The sequence below is a fragment of the Pleuronectes platessa genome, chromosome 20, assembly GCF_947347685.1.
Source record: "Pleuronectes platessa chromosome 20, fPlePla1.1, whole genome shotgun sequence".
Lineage (NCBI taxonomy): Eukaryota > Metazoa > Chordata > Actinopteri > Pleuronectiformes > Pleuronectidae > Pleuronectes > Pleuronectes platessa.
In genome coordinates, this window is record NC_070645.1 from 11,465,136 (window position 1) to 11,480,538 (window position 15,403).

A 15,403-nucleotide genomic window follows, 5' to 3' on the forward strand; every position below is an offset into this window, starting at 1 on the left:
TTGACACGATACATAACATTTGCCTTTATCCAAAATGTAATACGGCTTTTTTGAAATGTTTGATAAAATGTCAGCTTCTATCTAAAATGTTGCGCTCATCTAGAGCTGCTTTGAAAAGTTATCATGAATAAAAACTTCATTGTAAGTGTACCTCTTCACAAACCTATATTAAAATCATAATATAAATGTAAACTGTTTGAATTTGAAATGGCTAACCAAACAATACACTGTTACTAAACTGCCATCAATATAATGAGATAAAGAGAGCATTTATGGAAATGGACATTTTAAGCATTGCCAGACGTGATCGGCAGCCAGATGCAATTCTTATTTTGTTGTGTTGCAAAAACATGTCATGAATGATGTGTGTGGAACCAATTGAAAATGAAATAAAGAATATTTGATGGGACCAGGCTGGTTTGCAGATACAGTTTTTAATGTATCACAACAATGAGCAACAAACATACTTGATGAACTATTTCCAGAAGTTGTTCAAATACCATCTACAATAAACGTCATTTCAACTATGACAACAGGTCTGTGACAAAATAAAAAAACGGTTTCAAAACCATGTTATTACCGTGATACGGTACAGTTGAGACCTCAAACAGTACAGTAACAAAAACTAATGCGACTACTCTCTATATATAAAACATCAATAACATTTTTGGTTTAGTTTATTTAAAGTTTTAGCCATAGGGGCTTCTTCTTATTAAAACCTCAGGGTGCATTTCCTATGTAACCCAGATGTTGAAGAGTACATATTGTGTAGGATATGATTGCGCCATGAAAATCCCTTTGACATCCAGAAGAACAATTCCAATTTCAGCCTTTTGAAGGCTGTCCCCATAAACATGACACAATCCATCCGTTTTTGTTTTTAAAAAGTTCTTTTTTTTTTCTTTTTGGCTGCTGTGCAGTTGCAATATCTATGTACAGTTATATTGTTGGACCATCCTTTTTGTTGGTTTGTTAGCTTTTTACCAGTCCTTGGTGTGGAAAGCGTCCTGTCTGAGGCTAACATCTTAGCACATGATGCTAGCTGACAGTTCAGTCTTTTAATGCTGAGCCACAGAGTGGGGAAAGGCAAAAAGCCAGAGTTGTGAAAGCCTTTGGAATCCGGACAGTCGCTCATGTTTGTACAATGGCAGAATTGCACCTTGGGAGGCCAGGATGTCTCTTATGAAACACAATCGAAAAGTGTCTTCAGGATTAAAGTAAATGTTAAAATACTAAAAATCCAAAAAATGACATTTAAAAAGCTCACGCAGAAAATGAAAGTCTGACATTTTGCTTTAAAACTTTGAAAAAAACACCTTTACAATAATAGAACATAAAAGGAAATGTTACTTGATTTCATTGTTTGAAACAATAACTAAGCATGATTTGATTTAACCTGTCAAACAGTTGCATTACATGCTACTTGCTCATCTCAGAATAGGAAATACCAAAAGCAATACATTTTTGCATTTCTTCATATTAATAAATTTGTACCATGCACAGCCAACTACGAATATGTACAACAGCTTAGCTTTCTTTGTTCACAAGCCTTTTTCTTTCATACAAATAGCCTTCTGTTACTTTGGAATGAATCACATTGGTTTCAATTACCAAACTAGAAAGTGATTCGTAAAAAATTGAACACCCTTTGACAGCTTTCACATTCTTAGTTCCACAGCAAAATAACAAAATAACATAAAATAATAAAAGGTAGCAAAGCAAAGCAATTAATGGATTCAGTATCTTGTCTGGTAGAAAGTTGAGAGAATGTATGGCAAGCAAAATAACATTACACAGTAGCAGCAAACTTTGTAAGGTAATACTTTGCAATGTTGAAATCACTAAATGTGGAAAAATGAAAATGTTGACTTTAACTGTAGATCATCAGAAGTGCCCAGAGAATCGATGGGAGGACGTCAACCTATGCGATAAATGTCTGTGTATACGTGTAACACTGTTTTAAGTCCTACAAGTACAGGAAAAGGTTTTTTAATATACAACACAAATGCTGTTGTCCCCCTTTTAAAGCAGCATATTTTCAAACGTAAATGTTCATACCTTTTTTTAACATTGTGACCAACTTGTACCTTAACAGTTTCAAGTATACAGTACTGCTTTCATGGATGCACCAATTATTAAATAGGTCTCTAGATTGTTAGGCATCAATCCTGTAACAAATATGGACCAATATGCTGCTGCAATAGACACAAATAATAATTAAAATACAAACATACATACATACAGATGGAAAAAAAAAATCTATTAAATTAACAAATGGCCTACTCAAATAATAAAAAGTCAAACAAAAACAAAGTAAGTGCACTATAGTCCAGACACAAGCAGGTACCGTAACAGTACAGCAATTCACAAATGAAAAATGTTATATTCACATAATCCGAGAGAGTCTATCAAAACTAGAGTTATTACCTCTTCAGAAAAGGGTGTGAGCAGAGGTAAAGTGAGAAGGTAAGAGTTGGCACAGATTAGTATATACTACAAGAAAAAAAGGAAAAAATGGGGTGGGAAATAGATACAGCTTGTTGAAATACAAACTGGCAAACACAGGGGCATCATACACATTTACTTCACCATTCTATATTCCCTCAGTGGCAAAACCATACTGTCTTTGTAGGGCAAAACTAAAAGGATATGCACATCGTCCATTGTAACAGTAATATTGTCTCTTGGTACTCTATACACATCAAGGAAATGCGTCCGATAAAGCTTGACATGTTTTGGTTATAAGCCAAGTGTACCCAGGCTTGTTGCTGCTTTAACAAATGAGAAATGTTATGTTCTGACCTGAGAATTTAAAGCTACTGAATTACACCTATCTAAACTAAGAGAGATTCTCTTTGAGGGTTCTGGATCGTCATCCCATACAGTACATGCTAGCATTTGGAAAACAATCCAGCTGAGGTGCAATTTGCTATCGTGAGAGTTTTTGGCTTGAAACAAGCTCCCCAAGGGAGCCTGTGGGATTTTTTCCTACTCCTTGTTTTTGTATACAATATAAGCTCAGTCAAGCATCTGCAACAGTTCTGTCCATAACAAAAATCAATCAATATCTTGCCAGCATATCAATATGGGAAAAACAATCCTGAGTCAATCATTTGGTACTGTAATTTTTTGGGTTAAGAGAGACTTTGGAACTGCAGTTTAAAAAGTCTTATTTTTTTCTTTAAGCAAGGGATCCTTGTGTCACTCCTACACACTGAACATATCCATTCTGATACTACTGAAGCTCGCGTCTAGGCCAGAGGCCGGCTTAGCCTTGACTTCCAACGCGTTCTCTAAATCATCCAGCTTCTGGTTTAGCTCATTGTCAGACTCATCTGAACAACTCTCGATGGGTAGTGAGGTTGGAACCCCTGAGGTGCTGCAGGAAGTTGAGGTAACCGTTGAAGGTGAGGAGAGGGGGGGAGGAGGAGAGGCAGACGGGGAAAAGGAAGCAGCTTTCCGGGCTGTGGTGGCCTGGAACAGGACATTTGGCCAGGACTTCATGGACAAGCGAGAGAGATGAGGAAAGGTGTTATTAGAAGAAGCTGCAGACTGCGAGGTAGATGTGGTGTTAGGAGTAGGGGAGCAGACAGAGTGAGGTAATAATCTAGTATGCTCTTTGGCATTTCTCATTGCTTGTTTGATTGTTTTCTCTTTGTGCAAGCTCGACTGAAGATGTTGGCCAAGTGCTTCATTCCCGTTAACAACCACATTGCAGGCAACACAAGTGTAGTTGCTCACTGCCTTTCGAAGCACTGTCTCTTGCGGGTCAGTAAAAGGATGTCCGAAGTAACAGAAGGACTTCTGATGACGCACCACTGAATCTTCATCAGCAAAAATCATCTGGCACTTCCTGCATATAAACTCATGCTTGACGGACGGTACAATAAAAGCGTCTGAAAAATCCATGGTACTTTTGGTATCTGTTTTGGGGTCTTCTTTTGTGCTTTCTTTTGAAGAGCCTTTGTTGGTTTCATCCTTAGCATCTATCGCATCTTTTGGTTTGAGAGAGTTAGTGGTGGTGCTCTGTATGCTCTGGGGTGTCTTCACAGGGGTTGGTTTGTGTTGCTGCTGCTGCTGCTGCTGCTGCCTCTTCTGCTGTCTCTGCTGCTGCTCTAGTTGTTTCTGCTGCTGCTGTTGTTGCTTCTGCAGTGAATCCTGAAGGGACTGCTGGTACTGCTGGTACTGCTGCAGGAGAGCGGTCTGGGAGAGACCAGTTGCCATGGCAGCTTGTGGGACTGCTGCCGGGCCATATGGAAACAGGCTTTCCATTCCACACATTGGTGGGAAGTAGCCCCCGGTTTGGACCCCTCTAGTAAGCTGGGGAGAGAAGCAGTTGGGAAATCCAGGGAGAAAATAGGGCAGGAACTGCCCCCCCAAGAAGGAGGTGGGATCACTTGCCGCAAGGGCATTCTGAAGGGCCTGAAGCTGTGTCGCGTCCAATGCAGTCTCATTTCCTGGTTTCCCTGCAGCAGAACGTGGTTTCTCCCTTTTCTTAGCCATGCTGGGGGTCTCAGGGCGTGAGCCGCTCTCGTTCTCTTGGTCCTTCACCTTCATCTGCAGTGACTTGTCTCCTGATTTCTTGCTGCGGTCTCTCTCTGTGTCTTTGCCTTGCTGCTCTGTATGATTTGCTGCTGCCAAAGGTGTGGAGGGAACAGGAGGAGGAGGAGGAGGTGGAGGAGGAGGAGGAGGAGGAGTCTGCAGAAGAGTCTTGGTTGGGGTAGTGCTGAGAGACATGGCAGGAGAGGGGGTGGCTGGTGTAGGGAACCCAAGCATGCCAGCACCAGGAGACGCTAAAGCTGAAATACAGTGGTATATAAATATGGAAATGTTCAATATTTGAATAATCAATCCCAATGGAAATTGTTTAAGATAAAGTTGTTAAATTTGTCACTGGCTCGTTAAGATTTTGTTATGGATCAAAACTGTTCCCATGCGCTTTATGATAATTTCAATCTGCCAATATATTACAATATAAATATACCAAACCAATACAATAAGGGGAAAAACAAACATGAACAAAAGTTATGATATAGATACATGTTGTAAAAAAAAAAAAAATCTCTGAATTATCAATTAGCAGGTCAACTCTGATGCTGACAATGTGCATGCACTAAGTCCCACCCTTTTTCATTTTAAAATAGTTTAAAAAATAAGACTTTTTGACAAACACCACTGTGATACAGAATAAACAGTAGTACATTAGAATAAAATAGTGCATGATAAAGCTTGGTGTCTATTACATTTTTTTTTCTCTTCGTCATACTAACTCACCAGGTGTGTTCGGTGGGAAAACAGGAAGTGACGATGGCCCATTCACCCCAGGAAGTAGCACGGGTGGTAGGCCAGATAACCCTGGGTAGCCTGAGGGTAGACTGAGGCCATGAAGTGCATTATTGTTGTCCAATGAAGTCAGTTGGTGCTGGCCAGGCAGGCCAAGTCCATCACCAACTTTCTTCATGCGGTCCATCTCTTGCTGGGCCATCAGCTGACGAACAGTGGTTGGTGCTAGGTAGTCCTTTTCTCTATCCACCTGGTTTACCAGGGTTTCTTGCACTTTGGCGATGTGCTGTCTGGAGAAAATGTGGTCTCGGACAGACGTCCTGGCAGTGTACTTTATACAACACAAGGTACACTCCGGCCTGGGCCCCTCCGCTGAGCCTTGACTTATCATGAATGGCTTTCCAATGTTAATCTTGAACTTCTTTTCTTTAGCACGGGCATTCTGGAACCACACCTGGACAACCCGCTTGGGGAGTCCAATCTCATTGCCCAGCATCTCACACTCTTGCATTGTGGGAGTTCGGTAGTCACTGAAACAGGCCTTAAGGACTTTAAGTTGCAGGTTACTCATCTGGGTTCTGAAGCGTTTGTGGCCAGGCCTGTCCCCAGAATTGCTGCCTTTGCCAGACTTGCTGAAAGGGTTACCTGTCCCGAACGGACTGGGGGAACTGGGATCAGCTAGGCTTGATGACTCACTCCTGTCATTGCTTTCATCCATTTCATAATCCCTGTAGCTATAATAAGAGTCGCAGTCTCTTTCAGAATAGCTCAGGGAAGGGCTAACCATACTGAATTGGAACCTTTCATTGCCAACATCTGAATTTGACCCCAAGCCACTCTTGGTGTCACTCAGCTTGTCTCCTCCATTGGCAGTGAGGCTCTCAATCTCATTGTTATTACCCTCGTCTCCAGTTGTTGCATCACTTATGGCTGTATTAATTGATGATGTCTCATCAAAGTCCATCTTCATGAGATCATAAGTTGAAGCTTCTGCTGAATTAAAATTAGGCCCTTCAGTTTCATCACAGTTTTCAGCTTTTAAGGATGAAGGGCTTAAGAAGTTTTTTACCTGGGCTTCAGATGGTTTGAGTGGAGTTGAGGATGCAGCAGGCAGCTCATAGTCATTTGGCTCAGTCTTGGTAGGCAGCTGTGAGAAGTCAAAGAAACTATATTTATTTGGGCTTTCTCCTCTTTCATTGTCTTGATTCATCATTGGGCTTGGTGGCAAGCTGAAACCTGCCTGCTTAGCCTCGTGCCAGTGTCTGGATCGTATGTGACTATCTAGAGCAGATTTAGCCTTGAACAGTGCTCTGCAGAAGGGACACTTCTTGTGGGACTGGGAGGGCCCTATAGCTCTAAACTGTCCCTTTCTTTCTCTTGCACGTGTATTTTGGAACCAAACTTGCACAACCCTCTTTTTCAAGCCAACCTCTCGTGCGATATGGTCCAACATCTTCCTTGTTGGGTTAGAGTCAAGTAGGTATTTGTCATAGAGAACCTCCAGTTGTTCTGGTGTAATGGTGGTCCTCAAACGTTTATCTCTGTGTTGCTCTTCACTACTATTTCCTCCATCTTTGTCATTACCACTTTCGTCTTTGTCATCCAGTTTCCTTTTCAGTGATCCAGAGCCTGCTGCAGAGGCCAACCCAGAGCTACCCTGAGATGGGATTTGGGAAAGGCCTCCAGATAACAGCTGACTAGCCATTAGGGGGTTGTTGGGATCAAAAATCATATAGGGCATATCAATGGGTCTTTCAAGGAACTGAGAATGAAGGAATTGGTTTTGGGCAGCTAAGAAATGCATGTGCTGGTGCTCTTGCCATAACTCAACAGTGGGGAACGCAATCTTGCACTGGTCACACTGGTACTGAAGCATTTGGTGGGGTAGACTGTTTGTGAGTGAGGAAAGGGCCAGAGACAGTGGACTTGAGGGCACTGCTGCTGCCTGGGGCTGGGAATGGGGTCTTGATATTTGTGGCTGGGGAGCTTTCTGAGGAGGTGGCTGAGGAGTAGAAGCCTTAGATGGTCTGGGCTCTGGTAGTGACTTGATCACTGGTGACTGGGCACTCTCAGTTTGTTTAGGTTCAGGTTCAGAGCCAATCTCTGGCTTTGGGGACATTTTCCCCAAACTGGCACGAGGAGAGGCCATCACAGGGGAGCTTGAGCCAGAACTGGTGGCAGTTTCTGTTTGGGACTGTCTCGGTGGCTCTAAAGGTCCTTGGGTAATCCGAACTTGACCTTGCTCCATAGAATCTGTGTATTCCTCAAAAGACTGGTCCTCATAGCCTTCTTCATCTTCATCTTTGTAACACAGTTTCTTCTGGTGAGTGATAAGATCAAAGATGCGTGGGAACACTATGTTGCACTTTTTGCACTGGTACTGCATGTTAGTGGTTCTGATGTATCGCTCATTGGTCAGCTCTTTTTTCTCACTGTCTTTAGAATCTGCCTGGTTCTCATACGTCTTGCGAGCTTTCTGGCGGGCGTTCTGGAACCACACTACAATGACTCTGGTTGGTAGGTTGAGCACGGTGGAGAGCTGCTCAATCTCATCATCCTTTGGATAGGCATTAGTGTCAAAGAAATCCTGAAGTACCCTCAACTGGTAATCAGTGAATCTGGTCCTAGAGGACCTCTTGTTGAGGGATGACTCCGTTCTGTAATATTCGTGGGCACTGAGCGGGGGCTCCATTCGAATATCTTCCAATGTAGTAATGGGAGGAATACTAAAATTGTAGGGAGAGTCTTTACTCCTCTGTCTTTCTTTAAAGAGGGTGTTACGGAACCAGTGCTTTATGACTTTTTGGGGCAAGCCAGATTTCTCTGACATCTCTTGGATTTGATCTTCATTAGGAGAATTGTTGATGTCAAAGTTGGCACGCAAGATCTTAAGCTGGTCATCAGTAATACGAGTGCGAGGCCTCTTAAACTGAGACTGACGGAGAAAGTTTGGATCAAGACCCAATTGTTGCTGGCAAAGCTGTGTAAGGTCAGAGGAAAGGGAGTCCATTGAGGGCATTTGGAGGGCCAGCTGATGGGACAGGTTTTGGTGCTGGACAGACTGCATCATTAGAGGTGAGAAAAGGGGCATATCCATGGAAACGGGAAGCTGTACTTGGGGTGGTGCAGCTGGGGCAGAGGGTGTTGGAGGAGGGGGTGGTGGCTGGGATGGTGGTGCCTGGTGAGAGGGTTGGTGCTGGGTCTGGCTGGAAACAGGAGCCGGTGACGGTACTGGGGTTTGGGGCTTGGTCATTGATGTAGATGGAGGCTGTGGAGCTGTCACTGGGGCTGGAGCAGGAGGGGCCGGAGGAGGAGGAGGTGGTGGGGGCGGCGGTGGTGGAGTCTCAGGGGAAGCAGGGTTTATTGGATAGAGTTTGTCATAAGCCTCTCTGTACTGCTGGGCAAACTTTTCAAGCTCCACATATGGGAAGAATTGACTGTGCACATGTTCCTGGTGACTTTTAAGAATAAGCATATTGGAGAAGAGCTTTCCACACATTCCACACTCAAGCTTATCGTTGTTCAGTTCTGCATTTTCACCTCCTTCTTTGTTTTTCTTTTGGTTTCTTTGTCTGTTTTCATTGTACTGGATGACTAACTCAAATCCAAAGTTTTCTAGAAGTGCTTTGGCTGCGTTGCCCCTTGCTCCTGACACAATACGTGGAGGGGGAATCATTGGCTCTGAGAACTTTGACCTTTTAGAATCTTTGTTGTCTTTTCCAACATCACCTAATGAATCGCCTCCATTTTCCAGTTTTGCTCTGTTTTCTTGTTTCTCTAAGTGGTCCTCTGCCTCTCTTGACATTTGAATTTCTGAAATCAAAACACTGTTGGACTCCATTTTGGTTTTGTGGTTCTGCATTTGATGGTTTTTCTGTCGATGCATTTCAGACTGTTTCTGAGAGGCTTGCTGCTGCTGCTGCTGCTGCTGCTGGTGGTGCTGCTGCTGAGCCTGCTGCTGTGCCTGAGCCTGCTGCAGCTGGTGCTGCTGTTGCATCTGCTGCTTCAGGTCCTCCAGGAATGATCCAGTAAGGCCAGGCATTCCAAAAGCTGCTGCTGAGTGCAGCGCAAGTTCTGGGCTCAGGTTGAATTCTGCTCCTGGGATGTAGAAGGGGAAAAGAAACTGGGGTTGTTGGAATTGTAGAAGTGCTTCTGGGGTCATTGGGAAATGGGGGAAAAAAGCTGGATTAAGAAACTGAGGCTGGAAGAAAGCAGCTTGTTGCTGGAGCTCATGCTGAAGCTGCAGTTGCAGTTGGGCTGAGGCCTGCGCTGACTGGTGACTTGCCTGTGCGGAAATATGGTCAGTAGTTATTTGTTTATTACTGTTGCTGCTGTTAGCTTCTTTGGGATCCGCAGTGTTTTCTTTGTTAGCAGAGGGTGTACCACTTCTAGCAGCATCTGAGTTGCTGCCATTTCCTTGTGTGCTTGGTGCTGGACTCTTTGCAGGGACTGGACCACTAGTACCAGAGATGCTGCTGCTGCTGCTGCTGCTCATTTCAGTTTTGGCTGTTCTTGCTTTGGTCTGGTGGAGCACTGACCTCATGTGGATTTCAAGTGTTGAACTTTGGCTATAGGCAACATTACAAATATTGCATTTAAATGGTTTGTTATCAGTGCTGTTGCTAGTCTCCGGTGGGACTGGACTTGATGCTTCTTGAAGGACTTTCTTCAACTTATGCAGATGGGAAACTGAATTATAGTGGACTAGTAAGATGTTCTTTTGGGTAAAGGACTCCTTACATACTGTGCACTTGTAAGGACGAGAGGGGTCCAAAAATTTCTCCATCGTAAAGTTGGGCCCTTTTCTAAATGGTAAGGTTCTTTTAGGTTCTGCCCCCATGTCATCAAGCAGAGAGCTACTGTCACTTCCCGTAGGACTGGGCTTCTCTTCCTGGTCCATGTCATCATCTTTGTCCAAGTCATGTTCAAAGGCCTGAGCTTCCTCTAAGGCCCTGGCCTCACTCTCAGTGATATCTCCATTCGTGGGGAGATTTCCTATTAGTTGCTGCACTTCAGCTTCACTAAGTTCAGGATGTCCATTCTCCAAATGCTTCCTGAGGGCCAGGAATGTCCTGAAGCTGCGCTGGCAAAGGCTGCACATAGTGGCTGCTCTGATGGCATGGTACTGGGAATGTATCTGAAGCTTCTGCATTGTCTTGAAGGCCAGGCTGCAGTGGTTGCAACGATACTTGTAGACATGACGATCAGATACCGAGAGCTGCTGCTGTTGCTGCTGGAGTCTTTGGAGCTCACTGAGATGGTCTTGAAGGGAGTCAGGGGACTTGCTATCTAGTCCTAACACACTGGCTCTCTTCCAGTCTGGGGCCTCTGAGGCCTCCTTTGGGGGCTTGACTTCCTCACCCTGAGGGTCCAATTCAGTCTTTTCTTGACTGGTCAGCTCATCCTTTGAGATGTTTCCTAAAAGTAGAAATACAATTTGAAGTACAATGCTCTGTATTGTTGAATTTTTTCCCTGATACATGACAAAGTATCATACTCTGCTCACCTTGAGATTTTCCACACCCATCAGTCAGGGAGGTAGAGGAATCCATCAGAGATAGACCTTTGTCTTGTCCAGTTTGGGGATGCATAACATTATTTGGTGCTGCTGTGTCAGGTCCACAGACCTACAAGACCAAAACAATTTATTTATTATCTATATTTAGCTAAAGTCCCCACCAGGATACAAAACGCATATTGCACAAACGCACAAATGTAAATCACCGTAATAATAATCACTATTACCACATACCGTCATGATAAGTTTTTCCACGCAGTCAGGAGCCACACTGTGAAGGTGGGTGAGATGCAGCTGCAGGTGAATCTTGTTGCTCAGGACATCCTGGCACAGAGGGCAGCGGATAACCGGCTGCATGGAATGCTGGGACATCACATGGAGCTGCATACGGTTGGCGTCTTTACTGCTGTAGTTGCAATACGGACACTGCTGAACCTAAAAGAAGAGAGTGGAGATATTATGAGATGATTTTCAAGAAAATTACAACTTTTGCAGTCTAAAAATGTATTTAAGAGCAGGAATGAGGTCTCTTATCTTGTTCTGCCCAGCCTGCTTTCCCCATTCTACCTCCCTAGAGTAATTGCGAGACATCACTTCATAATTTTATAACTTTGTTACTTTATATTTAAAAACTAAAAAGGGTTTGATGGAGACATGCAATAATCCTCCCCCCTGCACTGTCAGGGGTGACAATCAACAATTATTTTCAAAATTCAAAGGGGATCTACACAGAGCTTTTCTATTGTTCTCTGCCCACTCACCTCATCCCACCACATTCCCTCCCCCCCAGCCCCCCCCTGTGCTCACTTTCAAACCGAAAATGTAGATCAGCCATGTTTCATGTAATTCACTTAAGTCTCAACTCATACAATTTTATTAACAGAAAACACGATTGCCCAGAATTTCTAATCAGGAGATTACAGATGACAAAGGTGTGTACTCTCCCCAGCTACGCCTTGCCCTCATTACAGGGAGTACTCTGAGCATAGCTGCCTCCCCACCACCTGTCTTAATAGAATCCATTTCTGAAATGACTAAGTCCTCCCTCCTCGCAGGGCCCAGAACCAGACAAGCTAATACTTCATAATCTAATTTAAAAACACATATAATTTAAAGAGATGCAAAAGGGGGAAAGAAGCAAAGGGAGGGAGGCTTAAGGCAAGTGCAGGTATTCCACTTAAGCACACAAAGACTGGCCCTCTGTGCTTGATGCTAAAAAGCTCTGTCAGGGAGGGAATGTTGGGCTGCGTTTAACCCTTGCGCAGAAAGCTGGCTTCAGCAGTTGCTTAATGCTTAGCTTAGCATTTTTGCTTCTTAGAGTTCGTAAGTATCTTCCCATTAGCTCATCCCACAGTCACGCTGAAGGTTAGATTTAATTAGCGCTTATGAAGAACTTGCCTCATTAGCCATTAGCCTTATGTGCATCCAACTTCAGACTGCAACATGTATTTGGAATATGAATTGCCAGATGTCCACTTGAAATATACGCGCACTAAGCACTAAAACCTACGTGCATCTTCTTCAGCGAGGTGAAACGATTACCCACAGTGCACCTCAAATGCTCTCAGGATCTGGGAGAACACACCCGTCTTGAATTACTAGGAACAAGACTCTTGCATGGCGGTTTCTCACAAACCTTTACCTGCTCATTGGCAGAGGTCTTCCCCTCAGCAGACTTTGGCCTCTTTGGTGGGCTTTCAATTTGTCGATCCGGCGGGAGGGAATGTTTAACCGGAGCATTCGGTCCAGTAGCCTCTTTGGACATGGCGATCACTCCTGGCAGGTCAAGGGAGAGACAGACAGAGATTGTAAAGCGTTAAAATTGTATGCCTTTCATGAATTAAACAGTTATTATTACGTGTGTGTGCATTTGTGTAATGTATGCTGAGATCTATTTACAGCAAATCCCTTTTATAACAGTTTAGAAGCTGCAAAAGTACAATGGAGGTGTTTTTATTGAGCTTTTTGGAATCATTATTATTGATTGTATTAAGAACATTGATGAAAAGTATCCCATAGATCACACATGCAGTGGAATAGGAGCATTTAAAATATACCAAGTAAATAAAACTGGCAATCTAATGAATGCATTTAAACATTTTGGGGCCATGTTAGATCACAAAATGGTCAATAGATGCACACATAATAGAATAAATTTGCACGAGTACAAAGTTAATATTCAGTGGGACATGGGCGATGATTTAAAAAATGATCTGACAACAAGACAACATAAGCATTGAGACACGCGTGGACTGTGTTATTCACATTCATGTACACTGATGTGTTTCTGCCCCGAGGAAATGTGAAATGGAGAAAACTCCGGCAAGCTCATTATCACAGCACGACATACATTAAATGTTATGGTAATATTATACACTTCATTAGTTCATATACATTTCCCCAGCTGCCTCAACAACTCCTCTGTCTGTACAAGATGCTAAATTTTCAGGGGGCTCGGTCACGGCTGGTGGTACAGTAGCAACGGCGCTTGTGTGTGTGTCTGTTTGTGTGCGCACGTGTAAGCGTGTGTGACGTTAACAGCGGGGCTCAATGTGGAGAGATCAGCCTCTGGTTGTATAAATGCTGCAGCCGCTGATAAATCTTTCATTAGCCTCATCCTAAGATACAAGCCATGCAGGCTCTGCTTTACTCCTGCCACTGCAATTTACCCGCACAAACACAAAGACACAACAACAGCAAGTCTCCCTCCCTGCTCTCCTACTCCCTCTCTCCCTAAGCCATCACCCCCCTTTCCTGCCTCCCCCCCTTGTCTGGTCACTCAAGGCAATATGTGAGCCTCACTCTTGCGAGTCAACGCTTCACGCTAGATGCACAAATAGAAAAAAAAAGGGAAATCAAAGCACTGATACATGGAGAGGGGGTTTGAAGAAAAAACATTTTGTATTTCATATTATTTCGTGGCTCGTGTTTGTATTGGGCGCATATCAATTCCTCTGGCCCGTTCATGCATTTTAATTCTGTTGCATTAAGTAGGCGTTCCACTTATTTTATTTGTAATCCCCTATATCTGGAGCCTGAAATATTGGCCTGTCAAGGAAAGTGACAAGAGAGAGCGAGGAAGGGAAGAAAGGAAGAAAGAGAGCGAGCGAGCGAGAGCGGGGGGTTGGGGGGGGGCAGAAAAAAAAAAAAAAAAGCACATGGTCACAATGTGAATTTCCAAGAACATCCGAGAATTGCTCTGCAGCTCAGAAAAGCGAGGTAATCTCGTCTTCCACTGCCTGCGATGGGCCCTGCAGGGCCTGTGTGGGTGTGGGTGTGCACATGTGCGTGTATATTGTGTCCTTCATGACAGGCCGCTGACACCCCATTGGTCCGATTGGTCCAGGCTGCAAGCACCTATCATATCACCTGACCTTTTCCAAAGCCTGCACCCGCCTCCCATATTTATTATAACCATTTCTAATTTCAACTTTCAATTTTTGCCTCCGTCCTGCAGTCAATTTGCAACTAAATTACATCCTCGCCAAAATAAAGGAGATGAGACGATTGTCGGACAAGAGACTGCAAATACATTTACAATGCGGCGGGGGGGAGAGAGCCCGCACATCACCATTGATTACTGTCATTTTTTAATGTGAATGTATTTGTGTAGCCTGTGTGTGTGTGTGCAAACTGAAGATCTGTCCTTCCAGTGCAAAGTCGTGTTTTTGTCATCACTTTAGCGTGAAAAACATTTGGTTAACCCTGAACGCTCTCTGCGTGGACACTCGGGAACTTTAAATAGAAAGTCCTGTGAGCGGATAATAGTTATTTTGAGGAATGTAATTGTGTGCAAAAAGATACAATCATTTGCAACACAAACAAATACAATGGCCAATAGAATTCAAACCCAATCTGTAAATTCACGAGAGAAAATCTAAACATCCCTCCGTCTGCAGATGGATTCATATCCCTGCCCTCAATGGCTGAAATAATTAGAGAGAAACAATGGGAGAGAGCGGGACGGAGAAAAAGACAGGATCAGTGGACTATCCTCTCGTTTTCCTTTGTCTCAAAGTCTGCACCCTACACTTAATGACTGTGTCCTTTTTTTCTTCTTCTTTCTCCTCCTCTCTGTCCCCCCCCCCAATCCCTTCATCCCAACGTTGGGCTCCACCAGCTGCAGCCCAGTGAAGCGGAGGGGCAGAATAAACCTGACACCACCAGCCCCACTCTGCCAATGACAAATGTCTGCACGCGGCAGGACCTTGCTTGATTAGATAAATCAAAAGGTGATTTATGACACTCAACCCCCCTTTTGCATGGCGGGGGGAAGAGAGCGGCTCACTCGCCACCCATCTTTATTTGCGACTGTCAGTGATGTTTAGGGAGCGGCGCACACACGCACTTGTATACACGCATGCGGGCGCTCTCAAATGGAGAGGCGCAACGGGGGGAGAGGTGCGGAGGAAAAAGAGGGAAGAACAGGAAAAAAAAATAAAAAAAACATGCTGGAGATGGACCCAGAAGCCCAGAGCTCTAAACACCTCCGGATATTTCTGTCTCAAATTGTTCCTCAAAACGCAGGACGAGCAACAATGCCATCGCAGCTAATGCTTTTCCCCGTGGATCTATTTTAGAATCTGCCCTTTTGTGTTGGAA

General features: G+C 43.9%; 1 protein-coding gene across 1 annotated transcript in view; it reads right to left on the reverse strand.

Annotated features, from left to right (window-relative positions):
- Nucleotides 1-415: 415 nt before the first annotated feature.
- The window catches only part of zfhx4 (zinc finger homeobox 4), an 82,046-nt gene continuing 67,058 nt past the window's right edge, over nucleotides 416-15,403 (reverse strand). Inside the window, exons 8-12 of the mRNA XM_053413061.1 lie at nucleotides 12,444-12,577; nucleotides 11,036-11,236; nucleotides 10,790-10,910; nucleotides 5,275-10,701; nucleotides 416-4,799 (exon numbers count right to left, since the gene is read on the reverse strand). Coding sequence (XP_053269036.1) covers nucleotides 3,208-4,799; nucleotides 5,275-10,701; nucleotides 10,790-10,910; nucleotides 11,036-11,236; nucleotides 12,444-12,577 — 7,475 coding nt within the window. The 3' untranslated portion in view covers nucleotides 416-3,207. The remainder of the gene's footprint in view (nucleotides 4,800-5,274; nucleotides 10,702-10,789; nucleotides 10,911-11,035; nucleotides 11,237-12,443; nucleotides 12,578-15,403) is intronic.